Below are 15,383 nucleotides of genomic sequence, written 5' to 3' on the forward strand. Positions count from 1 at the left end.
CTACTCTGCAATGTGAAGTCATAATCCTGTGTTATCAACATCACAGTCTGTTGCCATGGAAATAATTAGACATGACTGCTCAGGTTAGAAATTACAGCCCATGTTAAGTGTTTGCCTCCTGGGTGAAGAGAGCATCTGGAGAGAGAACATTTGAGTTACCCAAAATCACTAAGTGGCAAAACAAAGTTTGATAGCAAGAAGCGCTGCAGGAGTTTGTCCAAATGTGGGCACACCACCGAACAAAAGTCACCCTGTGGTAACTGGCCAAAGGGTGCAAGGTAAGAGGTCAGCATACAGTTAATACACAGAAACAGGAAAAAAGCTATTGGGTAAAGGAGGTGAAGCCACCAAAAATGGCAGAAGCAGCTAATTCTTTGATACCAGAGTATGTGCTGTTACTTTCATATGAATACTCTACACAAAATTAAAATTCCCAGATGACCTTATTAAAAAGGCAAATGATATGACACTGAATGAAAGAAAGAAATGTAAAACTCAGGGTGGGGAGGAAGGGGGCAGTAAAGAAAAAAATGCACCAGGGAGATATATACCTGAGGTTCAGTTTCGTGTTCTAAAAATCTGTTAAAAACCACAGAGCTTGAATGACGTGCTACAAGTCTAGCCATGAAAAGGTTATTAAGAAAAAAAAGCAGCGCCAAAAAATCAGCTCCATAAGATAGACCGAGACAACAAACAGGACCCTGCTAATTAATATTTGTTCTGCTTCAGCAGACAGTTACTGGACGAGACTGCAACAAACAAGCATGTCTCACCCAATCACATCATTAATCCATTCACGTTCACCACCTGAGGACCAGCTATGCCCCACAGATATTTATTCATCTGTTCCACAAACAAACAATTACAACGCATTTTCTGGAATTAGGGCACCTGTTACATTCGGCACAGCTTACACGCCCAGGGGCAGATATCAATTAATACTGAAAAAATTACTGTATCGCAAGCCAACAGAAGTTACTCATTATATTTTGATATCACTACCCCCAAAACACCCACAAAGATCAAAAACACAACTCTTGCTGAGCAAAGTTTAGTTCAAATACGCTCAGCTTAAACCTACTGCTTCATCATTACGGAAAGCAAAATGCACACAACGCCTCATTGCCAAATGGAGAAAAGCACGAGCAGAATCCATGATACAAGTGCGAAAAGTTTGGATTTTAAGAAGCCTGTGAAGTGCTTTTGAGCTGAATAGTATTAAAGTCTCAAAATAACAGAATGATCAGGAACTCTGTAAATTTCTTTAAGTGTGTAACAGACAACTACGTTACTTTGGCTCATTAAATGCATACTGAATGCAAAGACATTGGCGTGACACTTGTGCCACCAGAGGAAGTCATATTTAAAAGAAACCTCACAATTAAGACAAAGTCCACAGCAGTATCTCACAGCAGTTTATGTGATGTTCCTCTACCAGCAGCAGAACTCAGTCTGAGCAATCTAATTACATTTAGTAATATCGAAAAGTCTTATAACATTATATGTTGGGCATTTTAGTTTTAAACTGCCTTGCTCTTTCCAGAAGCATTACGTTCATACAACTTTTTTTTTTAAAGTATCAAACTACAGCTGCAGGAGTAAGCAGCTTACTCTTACTTACATACTAAACGAACAGAGGTCTAAACACTTAACAGTGGCTAACAGCTCGAGAAGCTAAATTGAGAAGCACTGGAGCACCTGCCACCACAAATGTAAATGGAAAGTGGGAATCACACCCGTCCACTTTCCCTCTTATCTGCCACACGTGTTATTATTAGCCTTCACACAGATTAAGGCAAAAATAAGCTTATTGCTAAACCCACTTGAATTTGCCCTGACAGACTGCTCCGAGGTCACTAGTATGTTGGGCAAAAATTCACCCCAAACCTGCATTTCAGATCCTCCCATTTTAAAACTTTTTTTTTTTTCCCCCAGAGGAATCTCAAACAAACTCTTTTATTCCTGCCATAAGACTGCAGCTTTTAATTATTGGCCCTTTTTGCTGCTGAAACAGTAACCCCCAGCAGCAAAATGAACTGTCTCCACTGCATTGGCAAGTTTTAGTATGGGGGCACGGTCTCTGCCCCAAGTGATTTACAGGTCAGGTTAAAAAAAAAAAAAAAAAAAAAAAAAAGAGAAAGCCAACACACCACTTGAGTAGTTTTCCTTACTCAATTCATACAGAAAACAACAGATGTGGTTAAAAGTTACAGGAGTGGAATCCTGTACACGAGGCAGCGGTTCAGAAGCAGTTCAGACTCTTAAACAATCTGTGCAGGGACGTCCTGTCTGCCTCTGGCAGGTCCACAACCTGGCCAGCGTCCGGGGGCTCCATCACCCCAGCTGCCACAGCGAGAGAACCACGGGAAGAGTCTGCTAGCCCTAGACTACTTTCTGCCAGGAGGTGTTTTTGCACACAAAATGCTTCCTTAGCTTCTTTACAGGGCGTGTTTTACAGAAGGGATTTTGTCAGGGACCAGAGAAACTTTTGCCACGTTTGTCCCAGAGAGGGTACCAGGGCTGGGAAGAGCAACATGCCTCCTGCATCAGCAGTTCTTGCAGGAGGTGGAAAAATCCTTGCGGGGTGCAATTAGCAAGCAAGAATCCACTGCAGAATAATCCTTTTTTTTTTTTTTTTAAATCCCTTTTTTTTTTAAAAAAAAAAAAAAAAAGAAAAGTTTTACTGCTTTGAAAAGGGGACACACCAAGTCCTCTGTGAAAAGCTGCTCGGTTAACTGCAGAGCTGTTTGTCTTTCTGTCTAAACACATTATATTCCCCCCGAGCCCATAAGCCAGGGCTGCACTTTGAGCACAGCCCTGGCGCTTGCCGCCCTCCCCTCCCCTTTGTCCGCTCGGCAGCCCTGCCGCCGCACAAAGAGCGCTCCCGTGACCCACTTTACCGCCTCTAGAGTTTTCCCACACTTCGGACTTTGCAAAGGATTCGGGGGACCGAGTCCAACACGAAACCAAAGAGCTCCCAAAGCCGCACTTCTCCACGGAGCTTGCTGCGCCGAGGCTGATCTGTTATTCAGGAATAGCTCCTGGACAACCTCGTGTTAATCTGGAAGGCGACTACTCGGTTTCAGCAGTGAACTGCTGGCTCCGGGAAGGTGCTGGGATGGATGCGAGCCCGGTCTGGCTTACCGGGTAGAAAACGTCACGTTTAGAAGAGCGATGCAAACTGCCTTTTCCCTGGTCTGAACCAGGAGGAGGGTCGGGACCAGCACAGCTAGAGACAGCAAGTTTCACGAAGACAGCGTCCCACCGAGTCCAAAGGGCTGGAAGTGGTGGCAAGGAACGGGGCGCTTCAGCCGAACTCCCTTCTTTGCAGGGCAGGGTACCTTCATTATCTGAATCGTACACTAAAGCGTAAATTTACACTTTATGAGCTATTCTAAAATCTGCCCTGCTTAATAATCTGTATCAGCAAGAAAACACTTTAAAGTGTCTCTCACAATTAAACCCAGGCACAACCTTGTATAAATCAAAATTTTGCTACCATATCAAAACGTTACACTGGGGCTGTATAACATTGCCCATATCCTCATTACATGCTACACTAATTACTACCAGCAGATTCAGAATTTTCTGCACATTAGAGGCTTTTAGAGGAGCTATAAAAAATTTCAGGCACCATTAATTTAAATTTGTATTGAAATTTCCTTTTGACAGATGGCCAAAAATTACTTACTATTTAGAGTACCAGAGCTGCCTGTTTGCACATTAGAAGAGGAAAGGGAAAAATTAAAAGCAAGAAGGAAATTTATGTCACGTTCATTACCTGTTAAATGTTAAGGAGCATTATCCTGCATGAATAAATTATTTCATACAAGCACACAGACTCCAGCTGCTGGCAACTGGCACGTTCTGGCTGACAAAAACCATCTCAAGTCACACAGCAGACAATCATAAAAAGCCTCTCTTAACCAGGAGCCACTTAAGGGAGGACAGATCGATCGAACAAGCGACTAACTGCTACTCTGGGCATCACTGAAAACATTTAAGGAAATTAACAAACTATTTCACCTTGCAAACCTGGCAGCAAGCCCCGTAACGCTGACACACAAGCCAACTCACAACCTGAACACCCTGCAAGACAAACATTCTACTTATCATTTCAAAGTAAATTGGCACAAAGTAGCGACGCCCTCCTCTCCCTCTCCAAGCTTGTATGAATAACAGCGCCTTTGAATCACTCCCAGACAAAAATCAGCCTTTTTGGTATAAACGCTCCCTGTAACACCCATGCCAGCATAAACACCCCAACATCCCACAGACGGTACAGAAACACGACCAGCTGTTTTGTTTAAAAACAGCAATTGGCATGTACTAGCAGTTCTCCTCATTCACTTTCTTGAGTGAAAAGCTCATGGTTCCAACTGTACAGGTGTGCAAAATCACTGTAGAAACCAGGCGGGTTGGTATTCCCACATTTAGGTATCTGCTCTACTTGTACTTGTTCACCTATACCTGCCGTAGGTGACCCTGCTCGGGCAGGGGGGTTGGACTAGATGGTCTCCAGAGGTCCCTTCCAACCCTGACCATTCTGTGATTCTGTGATTTGGGTGCAGGAAAACACAAAATGGACTAAACCGTATCTGTTCACAGTGAACAGCAGGTGTTCTAGGGAAATCGTCATTAACCTGCGCCCAGCCTCACCGCATAAAGCGGTAATCCCAGTTTTGAGCCCTCATGACAAGGGAAGCTGAAGTGAAATCCGACGCGCTGTTGTCCTGTGTCGGCAGACAGACAGCTTCGGTGCCTTTGCCGCTCACAGTAAAAACTGACAGTTCCTGTCAGCTCCTGGTTGTTATGCAGAGCCGTGTGGATAACAGCAAAACTGACAACCGTCGGCTCAGTTGCAGTGGGCTGGGATGTGGCAGAGATGCCAGCGGCAGCACGGGCCCGCTGGGGAAAGCTGAGGGACACGTCCCCACCTGGAGCTGCTGGAGAAGCAAAGGCACAGCCCCTCGCAGGGGCAGCCCCGGCCAGACGGGTCTCCAGCAGGAGCAAAGCCTGTGTCCAGCACCATGCTGCTCCCAGCACCGTCTAGGGCACACCAGCAACGTCTGCCTGGCAAGGTCCTGGTAATCTTGTCTAATGAACCCAAGACTCGTGCTGTTAACACCTCTTCTGCCATTTGGCCAACACCAATAGTAAATTACATCTTCCTAAAAAACGCGCCACTAAAAACCTTGACAGATTGGTTGTACGCGCTCAAGAAGGTGGGCACAGGGCTTGCCCTTTGTAAGAGAAGTGCATCTTTCATTTCACACTCACCACCACCTAAAAAGGCTTAATCTTATACTCCTGAAAATTGTGCAAGCCGCTCGGGCTCTACTCTGTAACTCCATCCGGGTACGTGGAGCCAGGCAGGTAACCGCGTAGCTGGCAACAACTGGGTCTGCATCAAGCTGGTAAATGGCCAGCGGCAGCGAGGAGAGCAGACCGATCCAGGAGAGAGCAGGACCAAGATGCACCTCCCCACTGCAGCATTAAAACCCCAGGAGCCTCTGAGAGACACCGGTGGCTATCCAGCGTGGACAAGCATCCAGACACAGACGCTGAATGGCAGTTACATGCATCACCGAAAGCTCAAAATTACACGAGCCCCAGGGTGTGTGTTACATCTACTCATAAACACTAGCACGCACGGCATGGTGCACGCACGTACATACGCTGCAGAGTCCATCAGAGCCTGAAAATCAACTTTTGGAAAAGGAAAGCAGGATCCTCAGTGTGAGTACCACCTTTGCTGCGATTGAGAACGGCAGCTCACTCCTCTCCTACTGCTTCGTCAGGGACAGCGGGCAGCAGCCCACCTCTCCCCTGCGTGTGACTGAGCTCTCCTTCCATAACTGCATTATTAGGATATATCAGAATTACAGTTTACAGCCTCCAAATGACTTAAAACTACCGGCTGGTTCTTTCTGTCTCATACGCTTGGGCAGAGACCCCAGGCAGCCCTCTCCTTATAGCCAGGAACAGCCTCAATGCTGTTCCACCAAACCCACTGGACGGCACGTCGCCTGCGATCCTCGCTGCCCTGCCACTAGCCACTTCCTAAGTGAGATACACAGTCTACGCAGGGCTCTGCTCATCACCACCAGCTTCACAACCTGGTGTCACTTTGCGACTTTTTGCACCGCTCTGGGCCGCGCTTCAGAAAAACGCAGCGCACAGCTCTTTCGAGCCACCCCTTCCTTACATCTGCGAAACGGAGTCCTACCTTGATGGAGTCTCTGTCTGCACGCAGAGCAGCCCCCGTGCGCAAGGAGGAGAGGAGGCGGTGGCAGGGGATGGGGAGGTGGGGGGAGAGAGAAAGAGAAAAGTACTAGTTAGTTTACATAAAATTATACATTTATCATACTCGGAAGAAAGAATCCTGATGTCTGTTAAATAATAAATTGCACAGATGTTAACTTTTCTGTACAGTTAATTATTAATACTGTACAGCCAGATTTATAAAACTGGATTTCTAGCATGTGAACATAATTCCTGGCTACCGCTAGGTAATAAATACTGAAGCAATTAGCTAGGACTTGTTTTGAAAATTCCTTCTTTTTTTTTGCCCTCCCCCCACACACCTTTTTTTACATTTTTTTTAAAGAGGAGATTTTTAGATTAATGAAAGAAGAAAAAAACGAATGAAGCCATACACTCATCATGGGGAGCACCTACCTCTTTGGTGATCGTTATCATGGTGCTTCTTCTCGTCTTTAATTGGGAGGTGGGACTGCCCCCCCAGTGCACTGGACAGTGCCAGGAGACCAGCACTGCTGCCAATGGGAGGGATGGCTGGAGGCTGCAAGCCCGAGGGGTGCGGAGTGAGCGGCACGGGAAGACCATGTCCATGTGACAAATGCTGGGCCTGGAGTTGTTGCTGCTGTGAAAAACGAAACACAGATATTGAATTTGTTCGGTGTGCTGAGGGTCGTCCGATTGATCCTGTACATCAAACCTGATTGATCAGATCAACCGATGCATCTGATCGATCCAGATATCAGCTCTCACAAACATCTTGGTGTTTTAACAAATGTCCATATGTTTGGACACAACACAATTGGTAAACTTCAGGTGGAATTAAAAGACAAAAAAAAAAAATTAAAAAAAAAAAAAAAGAAAAGTAATTTTACAGTTTTGGTGAAATTTTTATTTCTCTAACAGTGGTATTATGTTTTACTCTTTCTAGCAGAAATGCACTATGTACATGTCTAATCAAAACATATGTAACTATAAAAGCAGTTATATAATGCAAAAAAAAAAAAAAAAGAGCTGAAAATTGAGAAAATTAGTGTTAAACAGTTCTCCCAGCGCTACCGCACAGCATGCAGTGAGAGTTAATTTGAAAGAGAAAACCTGAATTAACAATCCAGAAAAGGAAACTGGTTGCAGCCACCGTTTTAAGCCCTTTAAGTGTCCTCAGCGGTACTTGAGCAAATTACTAAAGAAAATCTAATGTAGCAAGGCTTGGGTCCTCCTGTAGGCTTGCTCAATAATGCTGAAATAATTGGGCACTCTGTGCACGTTTAGTGATGCTCGAATGAAAAGCTAGAGGCCTGCCCTTGTACTCTTCTCTAGCTGCTGACTCTGTGTTGTGACAGGTTTATTTGAGTGGGACTGTGATGCATGCACCAGTAACTGCGCTGACAAGAGTTTAAAGTCATTTTTACCAGTACACTGGCAACACATAGAGAAAGCCCTTGAGAGGTTCGAATTGGAGTGCTTGACCTCAACCAGGGCTGCATCACGCTCTGTGCTATACTATACCCCACTATTGTGGGGTAGATAGATTGTTTGTTGCTACTCAATGGGAAGGCGGGGGGAACACAACACAACAACAAAACAAACAGGTGAAAAAGTTATGTTAAATATATCCCAAGAGAGATCTGTTCAGGTCTAAGGCTTGCCCACTAACTGTCCAACTAATTTATGTTCATATAGTAACTAGATTAGCTCTGAAATTTTCTTTTTGTTTTCAGGCAGTCACGGCTCAAGACTCAGGGTAAATCGAAGCAGAAGTCCTCCAAGATTGCTCTCTCCGCCCTGCATGTCTGTATACAGGACTTCGGAAGAAGAAGAAATAAAAACTTAACTTGCTTTGCACAAAAACATTCCATTTTAAATTCCTAATTGCGAAGATTCAAGTCCTACTTTTGTTTGTGTTTCATTTGAACCTAAATTCACTTCCCACCTCGCAACCCTGCTCCTTAATCAATCAAGAGACAATATGCTCTTCACTTGATTTTTCCCTCCCCTCCCCAGCATAAACCTTTACATAAGGGTGAGCTGAAAGTAAAAGACTGCGAGTCACATAACAGCACGCTAGGTAACGCGTGCGGCACACTGCGCGCACGTCCCCCTCAGTACCCCCCCGTGAAAGTACACATCCTTCTCTTACTCTTGGAAATAAAACCCGGGCAGTGGAATCGGACTGGCAGTGGCACATATTTGTCATCCGACCCAGATCAGTGCCAGGGAAAGGAGGGGAACAGTCCAAACGGAAGGTGAGAAAAAAAAAATTGAAAAATAAGAAACCACAAAACAAAACAAAACAAAAACAAAAAAAAGAAAACCAGAAAAAAAGATTCTTCCAGGTGGAAGAGGGAAGGTTCAGTCCTTTCCTTGCTTGCGAACCCATGTCATTCCAGCAGGTGCTTCTTCTTATAGAAAGTATCAAACGCATTTTGCTGGTTTGACGCTTTATGGAAGGATGCTTCATTTCTCAGAATTTTAAATTAACTACAACGAAACGAAGCGAGAGCCAACAGTGTATTGTTCAGCTTCAGAGTTTGAAGGGGGCTGCCTTACACCAAAGGAACAATCTGGCATGCCTGATTTGGGGTTGGAGGAGGACAGTGAGAGAAAGAAACGGAATGGACAAAACAATCTCTCTGCGTTCTGGAGTCTCATTTTAAACAAGGAATTTCCCGTTCCTGTTTGAGGACACGCTATAACCCGCTGCAAGATGTCTGCCTGAATCTGCCAGTGGCTTGAAGCAAAGGCTTTGAGAAGAGCCTGAGAATATCAACAATGACAGAGCGTTCCCCTTGTTAACTATTTCACTGTCAACCAAAATGTACCAGGAAAGGGATGCTCATTGCGCGGTACAGTACAGATCTGCCTACTGACCTACTCAATTTGCACTAAATGACCCCCTCTATGGATACAGGATAGTTTCTGAAGAGCTTGAAGAAAACCGCGCCGCAAATTCAATGCCTTTTTTTTACTGCTCTTTCTTGGGAACCTCTCTACATAGCTCAGCAAGACAGAAGCACAGACTGCACCTTGGATGTACCAAACATCGTTAATGCCTCCCAAACATAATGTGGGCATTAAGAGTAGTATGCATAATGATACCTCAGAGCCTAGCAGCTTGAGATCACCCAAAACAGCATGGCCAGCCTAGTCTCTCTGGGCCAAGAACAGACATGTTTTCACTGCAAGTTGAATTGCAGAGACCTCTGAAAACAACTGGAGAGAGTAGGAAAAAAAAAAGCCCAAACCCACAGCCTTTCTGCTATGAAGGACTTTTCTGAAGAGAACAAGCTCTTCCATGAAAAACAATGGGGACATGAAATCTGGAATGAACATGGCCCCCCAGTCACAAAAGTGTCATTCATTGATACAGCAGAAATTTGGTGCCATTTAGTCACATTGTAATGGCACAAAGGCAGCATTTTGGTATGAAAACCAGACTGTTAAATAAATCTAAGCTAACACCCAAAATTCCAGTACAGCCCCACGTGCCCGTGCCACACAGTCATGGACAACGTTACGCGTGTTGTTAGACTGGGGTGGGATGAAAAGTTCAACCACAGGAAGAGGATCCTGGACGAGGGTTGCATTGGTACAGAAAAGGACTATGAGCTCCTCCAACACAATGAGCAACATTGTACAGTGAAAGTGAGGCACTGGTCCAAAACCAGAAATGACAAGAATTCAAGTGAAACACTGGGCAGGCATTTGCTCTCAGAATATAAAAGAGCAAAAGGGGAAAAAAAAAAAAAAAAAGGGTATGATCACATAATTAGGGGCTGCTTGCTACTAGGCACACTCAAGAAGGTAAAGACAAAGTGACAGCGCATCTCTCACTGCCATTTCCAGACCTTTGAAATCTATTACTATATTAAAATGCCCATGACATTCACAGCTTGGTTTTGCTTTTCCACTGCCCATGGGTGTCACTGGTGAGCACCAGATTCTTGGGTGGTCTGTACACAGCTGCTTGGTTACAGGGAAGTTTTAAAAACGTGGACAATTCCTTAACCCACTAGGCATCAGGCTAGTGCTGCAAAGTGGTAAAAAAAAAGTGGTCTCCTCTAGTCATCAAAATGCCAAAGATTTGGAGGAGTAAGACAACTGACAGATATTCTCCCCACACAGAAATATTCCACTGTGGAAGAAAGTTTACATTTGTTTCTGTCTGCACCATGAATTTAGATCATAAAAGCTGACACAATTTAAAAACTTGCAAGGAAAGCCTGAAAATGAGCCAACTGAGCAACCACATAATTTTTTTGATGTTGCTGTAATGCTTTCACTTCCCACTCCTCCATCTTCTCTTTAATTTGTTATCCTTAGTCATGTTATTTATGAACTCTTAGCATGTGGTTAACTTTAGACAATCCCATCACGGTTGACTACAGTATGCGTAAAGTCAAGCATACATTTTCAGCATCAATGCATAATAGGTGAACACTTGCAAAGGCAGTACACCAGGCTTTATTATGCCGTAAATTTTCCAGAACTATTTAAAAATAAAACCAGCAACGGTTGCCTACCAAGAAATATGCCCTACAGAATTGCAAAATAGATTGCAATGTTTTTAAGAAACACCCAACACCCCAAAATATAAGGACAAGGGTAAACCCAACCATCAGAAGAAGCCAAAAAAGACGACTGCATTCTCTTTGATAATAAGTTCAGGAAGGCAATTATTTAAATTAGCTCAGTAGTAAAAACTGAAGTAAATCTTTCAAGACGTAGTAACACATGTCAAATAAAGATAACATCTGGTTGCTACTAATCTGTTTGGGTTTTTATTAATTTTCTGTATATTCTTCTAGGCATTCTACAGTAAGGAGTAAAATAACTCCAAAGCCACGTCTAAACAAATGGGTAAAAAGGCTTTGCAAAAGGTTCTTATCTGAGTATCACTAATTTTTACAACTGCAATTCTAAATATTGATGCTTAGCTTAATTCTTTTCCCAACACATCTTAAGAGATCAAATTTAAAGTAAAATGTGATAATAAACCCACTAACAAATTCGCTTCTAATGCTCCCTTGTTATACTCAGCACATTCAAAGCCTATTTTCCTGGAAAAGGTTCAAGTTTTTACTGGATACTTTCCAAGCAGCTCTGTGTCGCAGTAATCTACCACTTTTCCTCTTATAAACCCTGAAAGCTCACAGCCATTATCCAAACAACCTGAACATAGTCCTCTAACCTGAAGACATTTCCAATGTTAATAAACTAATGTCTCAAAAAGATATTTTATATCTATACACATGCGCTCACTACCCATACCTGCAATACTGCTGGGAGGACACCTAAAAGACATCTGCATAAAATAGCTTCATTGTTTGTTTGAAATTTGTTAGATGAAGTGATTGATTGCTCAGAGTGAATCATTAGTCAGATAGCACACAGATAAAACAGTAACCAAGATGAAGAGGAAATAAAGACATAAAAACAATGGCTGGAGAGTACACAATATCAATGTCAATGGTTTACAGACAGCAAGAAAAGGAAGTCCTTTGGCACACACAGTTGTGAGTGTGCTTAGGATGATATGAATCTTTATCTATCGTGCCGGTTCGCACCCCTGACATGATGTGCACTGTTTGTACTTCCTTTGTACTGTTCCCTCTCTGCTGGCATAGCATTACAAAAAAAGGCTTTTCTGATGTTAAGATACAATACAGCAAAACAGCCTACAAAGAGTCATGCAGTAGTTCCTCCAGTGGGAATGGTCCTAGAGCTACGTGGATACATATCGTATGATTGGTTTACCATAAAGAGACTGTGGTACAGATGTAGGGTACAGCAACCTACTATCCTCACTCTTTTAAGGGAGGGAGATCATTTTGCAGAGGAATGTGCCCAGTGCGAAAGAAAGGTATCAGAGATTGGTGGGAACTCTAAACACTCATATGCAGACGATCTACTGGAAAATGGAGACACTGTTTACATTCACAACCAGAATGAATACAGAGGTTACACAAAATCTAGGAAAAAAAGAATGAAGAACAATAAAAAAGGAGAGAGAATAAGGAGAAGATCTATAATAATTTTAAAACCCCTAAAAAAATAAAAAGGGTGAATGCCAAGCTTGTTACTCTCTGAGAATCGGTAATTTCTGCCTTTGAGGATGCTGATTCTACAGGAGGAAAGCAAGCTCCACTGAGAAAACTATGGGGGGGAAGGAAAAAAATCAATAGCTGTCATTAATCAAAAGGGGAGCATTTAGAACTCCTACATAAATAACAAAGAAACTATCAGGATCATATCTCTACAAATTGCCTCAAAGATCTTTTAAGTGATCTAGGAACAAAAAGTCATCTCCTGAATTGTATTGTGGGATGAAAGGCAGTATATGCAGAGCACATTTCCGTTCTTAATCGTATATATAGGAACATCTGTCAGGATACATGTTTCACCATTTGTCCTCCCTTCCCTCCTTATGACTATTTTTCACTCAGTGAAACAGCGTAGACAAGAGGACAAAAGTAACAAAAAAAATGAACGCAACCTACTAGCAAATAAAAGATTTGTGGTAAAAAAGACCAGCATTTTAATAAAGGAAAAAACTAGTCCCTTACAAAAAGGCCAAGCGCACCTTCCCCCAGAATCCTGGGGCTCAGTAGTTCCTTCTTCTGCTTGCAGGACTCCTCTCCTTCTCATTTTCTCACTGGGGGCAGAGGGAGGAAGAATGAGGCTCTTTAGAATCGCCTTCTATTATCATTTAATAAGGGGCAGAAATTATTGCATAAATCATGCCACTTAAGCACTCTTCTCCTTCCTTCTCCCCCATCAACTGCTCGCTAAGGAAAAGAAAATCCACACCTCCCGCAAGAGAAGGCAGAAAGCACCAAATGCAAGTAAGCTCAAGGTCTTGCCATACAGAGCGCCAGTGGCATGAAATGTGCCACACACACCAAACCTCCACTTCAAAACCTTTTCACAAAGACCAATGCAGACAAAAGAGTAACAATGGCAGTGTGTCTTCCGTTACAGATGAACAGGTGGCAAAAATCAGCCCTGGATAGGTAGGTGCATACTGGTTCAAGTACCTTATTTACCACCAGCTCCGCTCACGTCCTACCCATGGACACTGGAAAGGTATTTTCTCTCCCCTGGACTGACAGGAAGAAAAACAGTGTCCCTGTCATGACCTTGTGAATCTTGGTCCTTTTCTTTAGCACTAGAAAATGAGAGCAATGCCTGTGTTTTTCCCAGCAGAGTCCTGAATTACTTTCTTCTCGGGTCCCCGCATTAAAAAGTTTCTGAAACCCTGGGCTACATAAACATGACTGAAAAGTGGAAAAAAAAAAAAGTACCATCTGAGAAGTATAATGAATCAAACAATAAAAGCTAGAAGAAAAGTTAAGTAATGCCACTGGTCACAGAGTGTGGGAAAGTAACGGAAGATTGGCGAGGAGGATTGCAAACACGCTCAAGTGACTCGCACCTGGGGTGCTGGACAACACATATATCACACTAATCGTTGTTCAGCCTTATGTGCCTGCAAGTAGAACATCCGCACTTAGATAACGTAAGTCTGTGACGGACTCAGGGACACCTTATCTAGCATACATGAGATCATCGCCTTGTTGAAGACGACGAAAGCACAGTGAAAAACTGTGCCTGCTTGAACCCTTGAAATACAGGTGAGAACAGCAAGTCTGGGCTCTCGCTCTTTCACTCTCTCGCTAACAAGGACTCTCTTGCTAATAAGGACTCTCTTGCTCTGCGGTGCCTGCATCTCCTGCTCGCGTGCCTCTGCCTGGGTGCTGCTGCTTGGGAGATGCCCCGGTCTGTGAGGTATCGAGATTAAATTTGTTCTTTGCCTTTCCTCCGTGGTTTTGTGGTTGTTCCTGCGTCCTGCCTGCATCGGCTCACACAGAGAGAGACCCGAGTTGCTAAATCTATAAGCAATTCCATCACCAAAGCTTTTAATGTGGCAACTATAATTCACTTCTAAGCTTCCTCACAAGGTATGGTCTAAGAGCCATGTAGTCTTAGCATAAAAGATGCACGTTATGCATCTCACACGCGCATTTCTTTAAGGCATCTTTTAAAGTCAATCCTTAGCAAGTCAAATCTCTGGATAGCAATTACTGAGCAGCACAGGCTCCATAACTCTGTAACTGCTAACACTGTGTTTCGTCATGCTTACAACGCACACATACACACACTGTGTTGGATTTCAGCAAATTGTCTTTGCTTGGGATAAAAACCTGCGTTGCTTGGATTGATGCATTCTTTCCATCCCATTCTGCATCTTTAAAGACTGACGTTTCTGGTGCAGCTCTGGTCCTGTGCAGAGCACTGCAATGCCTGCTCTTCTCAGTGGTGAGCAGCCTCTTCCCACAGGTCAACATTAGGTGTTAGGATACATGGGTACCATTATCCCTCTCCAAGCAGATCCCACTGAGAGATGCATTGTTGTGTCTCTTTAATGCCGTGCCCATTAGTCAAATCACAGAAACTTGAAGTGATTTCTTTCACTTCAGTGCAGTTTCCCAGTCACAGCAGCTTTGATAAAGGAAGATTTTGACAAGGATCAAATCACCTGGACTTAAGTTGCAGCTCCGAGACCTCCAAGTGGGAGGACCACTTGTTCTCTTTCCCTCTGCCTCTTCCAAAGGTAGGACAGGGAAAGCAGTACTCCCTTAGTTCAGAAACATTACCAGAGGAAGTTCATCAGTGCTTGTGACGCATTCATATACTAAGGAAGTGTCTGTGAAGAGTTCACCAACCAATAAGCAAGGAACTGTCTCACTAACAAAAGTCAAACATTCTGAAATATCAGACAACTTTAAGATTCAAGACCTCTTAAACTCTTCCTTCATGGATGAACTTAACATCTGGAAGTACTTTACTTATGCACTACTTTTGTGTCCATCCCAGTTAGGCACTAAAGCCCTCGTTTTAGGCTAAATTTAGGATTGAAGACACCCCGTGTACCTGAAGAAAAATAAACGCTTAACTGAGCCACTGTTTGGAGTTCTGGTCCCCTGTGGTTAGGAAGAAGTCTAGATGAAATATACAACCCTGTTTAGGGGTGGTATCAGAACTCTGTGGTGTGAAACCATGACACAATAATAACTGTCTTTAGGCTGTACTGTACAGTAAGGGTACATGTTTAAATGGGT

General features: G+C 43.4%; 1 protein-coding gene across 3 annotated transcripts in view; it reads right to left on the reverse strand.

Moving 5' to 3' along the window:
• The window catches only part of LOC309683722 (transducin-like enhancer protein 4), a 101,002-nt gene that overhangs the window by 38,992 nt on the left and 46,627 nt on the right, over positions 1-15,383 (reverse strand). For 2 of the 3 annotated variants that reach the window (XM_082498045.1, XM_082498044.1), the window contains exons 6-7: positions 6,682-6,883; positions 6,230-6,246 (exon numbers count right to left, since the gene is read on the reverse strand). In XM_082498045.1, coding sequence (XP_082354171.1) covers positions 6,230-6,246; positions 6,682-6,883 — 219 coding nt within the window. Of the gene's footprint in view, positions 1-6,229; positions 6,247-6,681; positions 6,887-15,383 lie in introns of all 3 variants that reach the window. The other variant, XM_082498043.1, reaches the window with a different exon arrangement.

The sequence above is a fragment of the Vanellus vanellus genome, assembly GCF_965231255.1.
Source record: "Vanellus vanellus genome assembly, chromosome: Z".
Lineage (NCBI taxonomy): Eukaryota > Metazoa > Chordata > Aves > Charadriiformes > Charadriidae > Vanellus > Vanellus vanellus.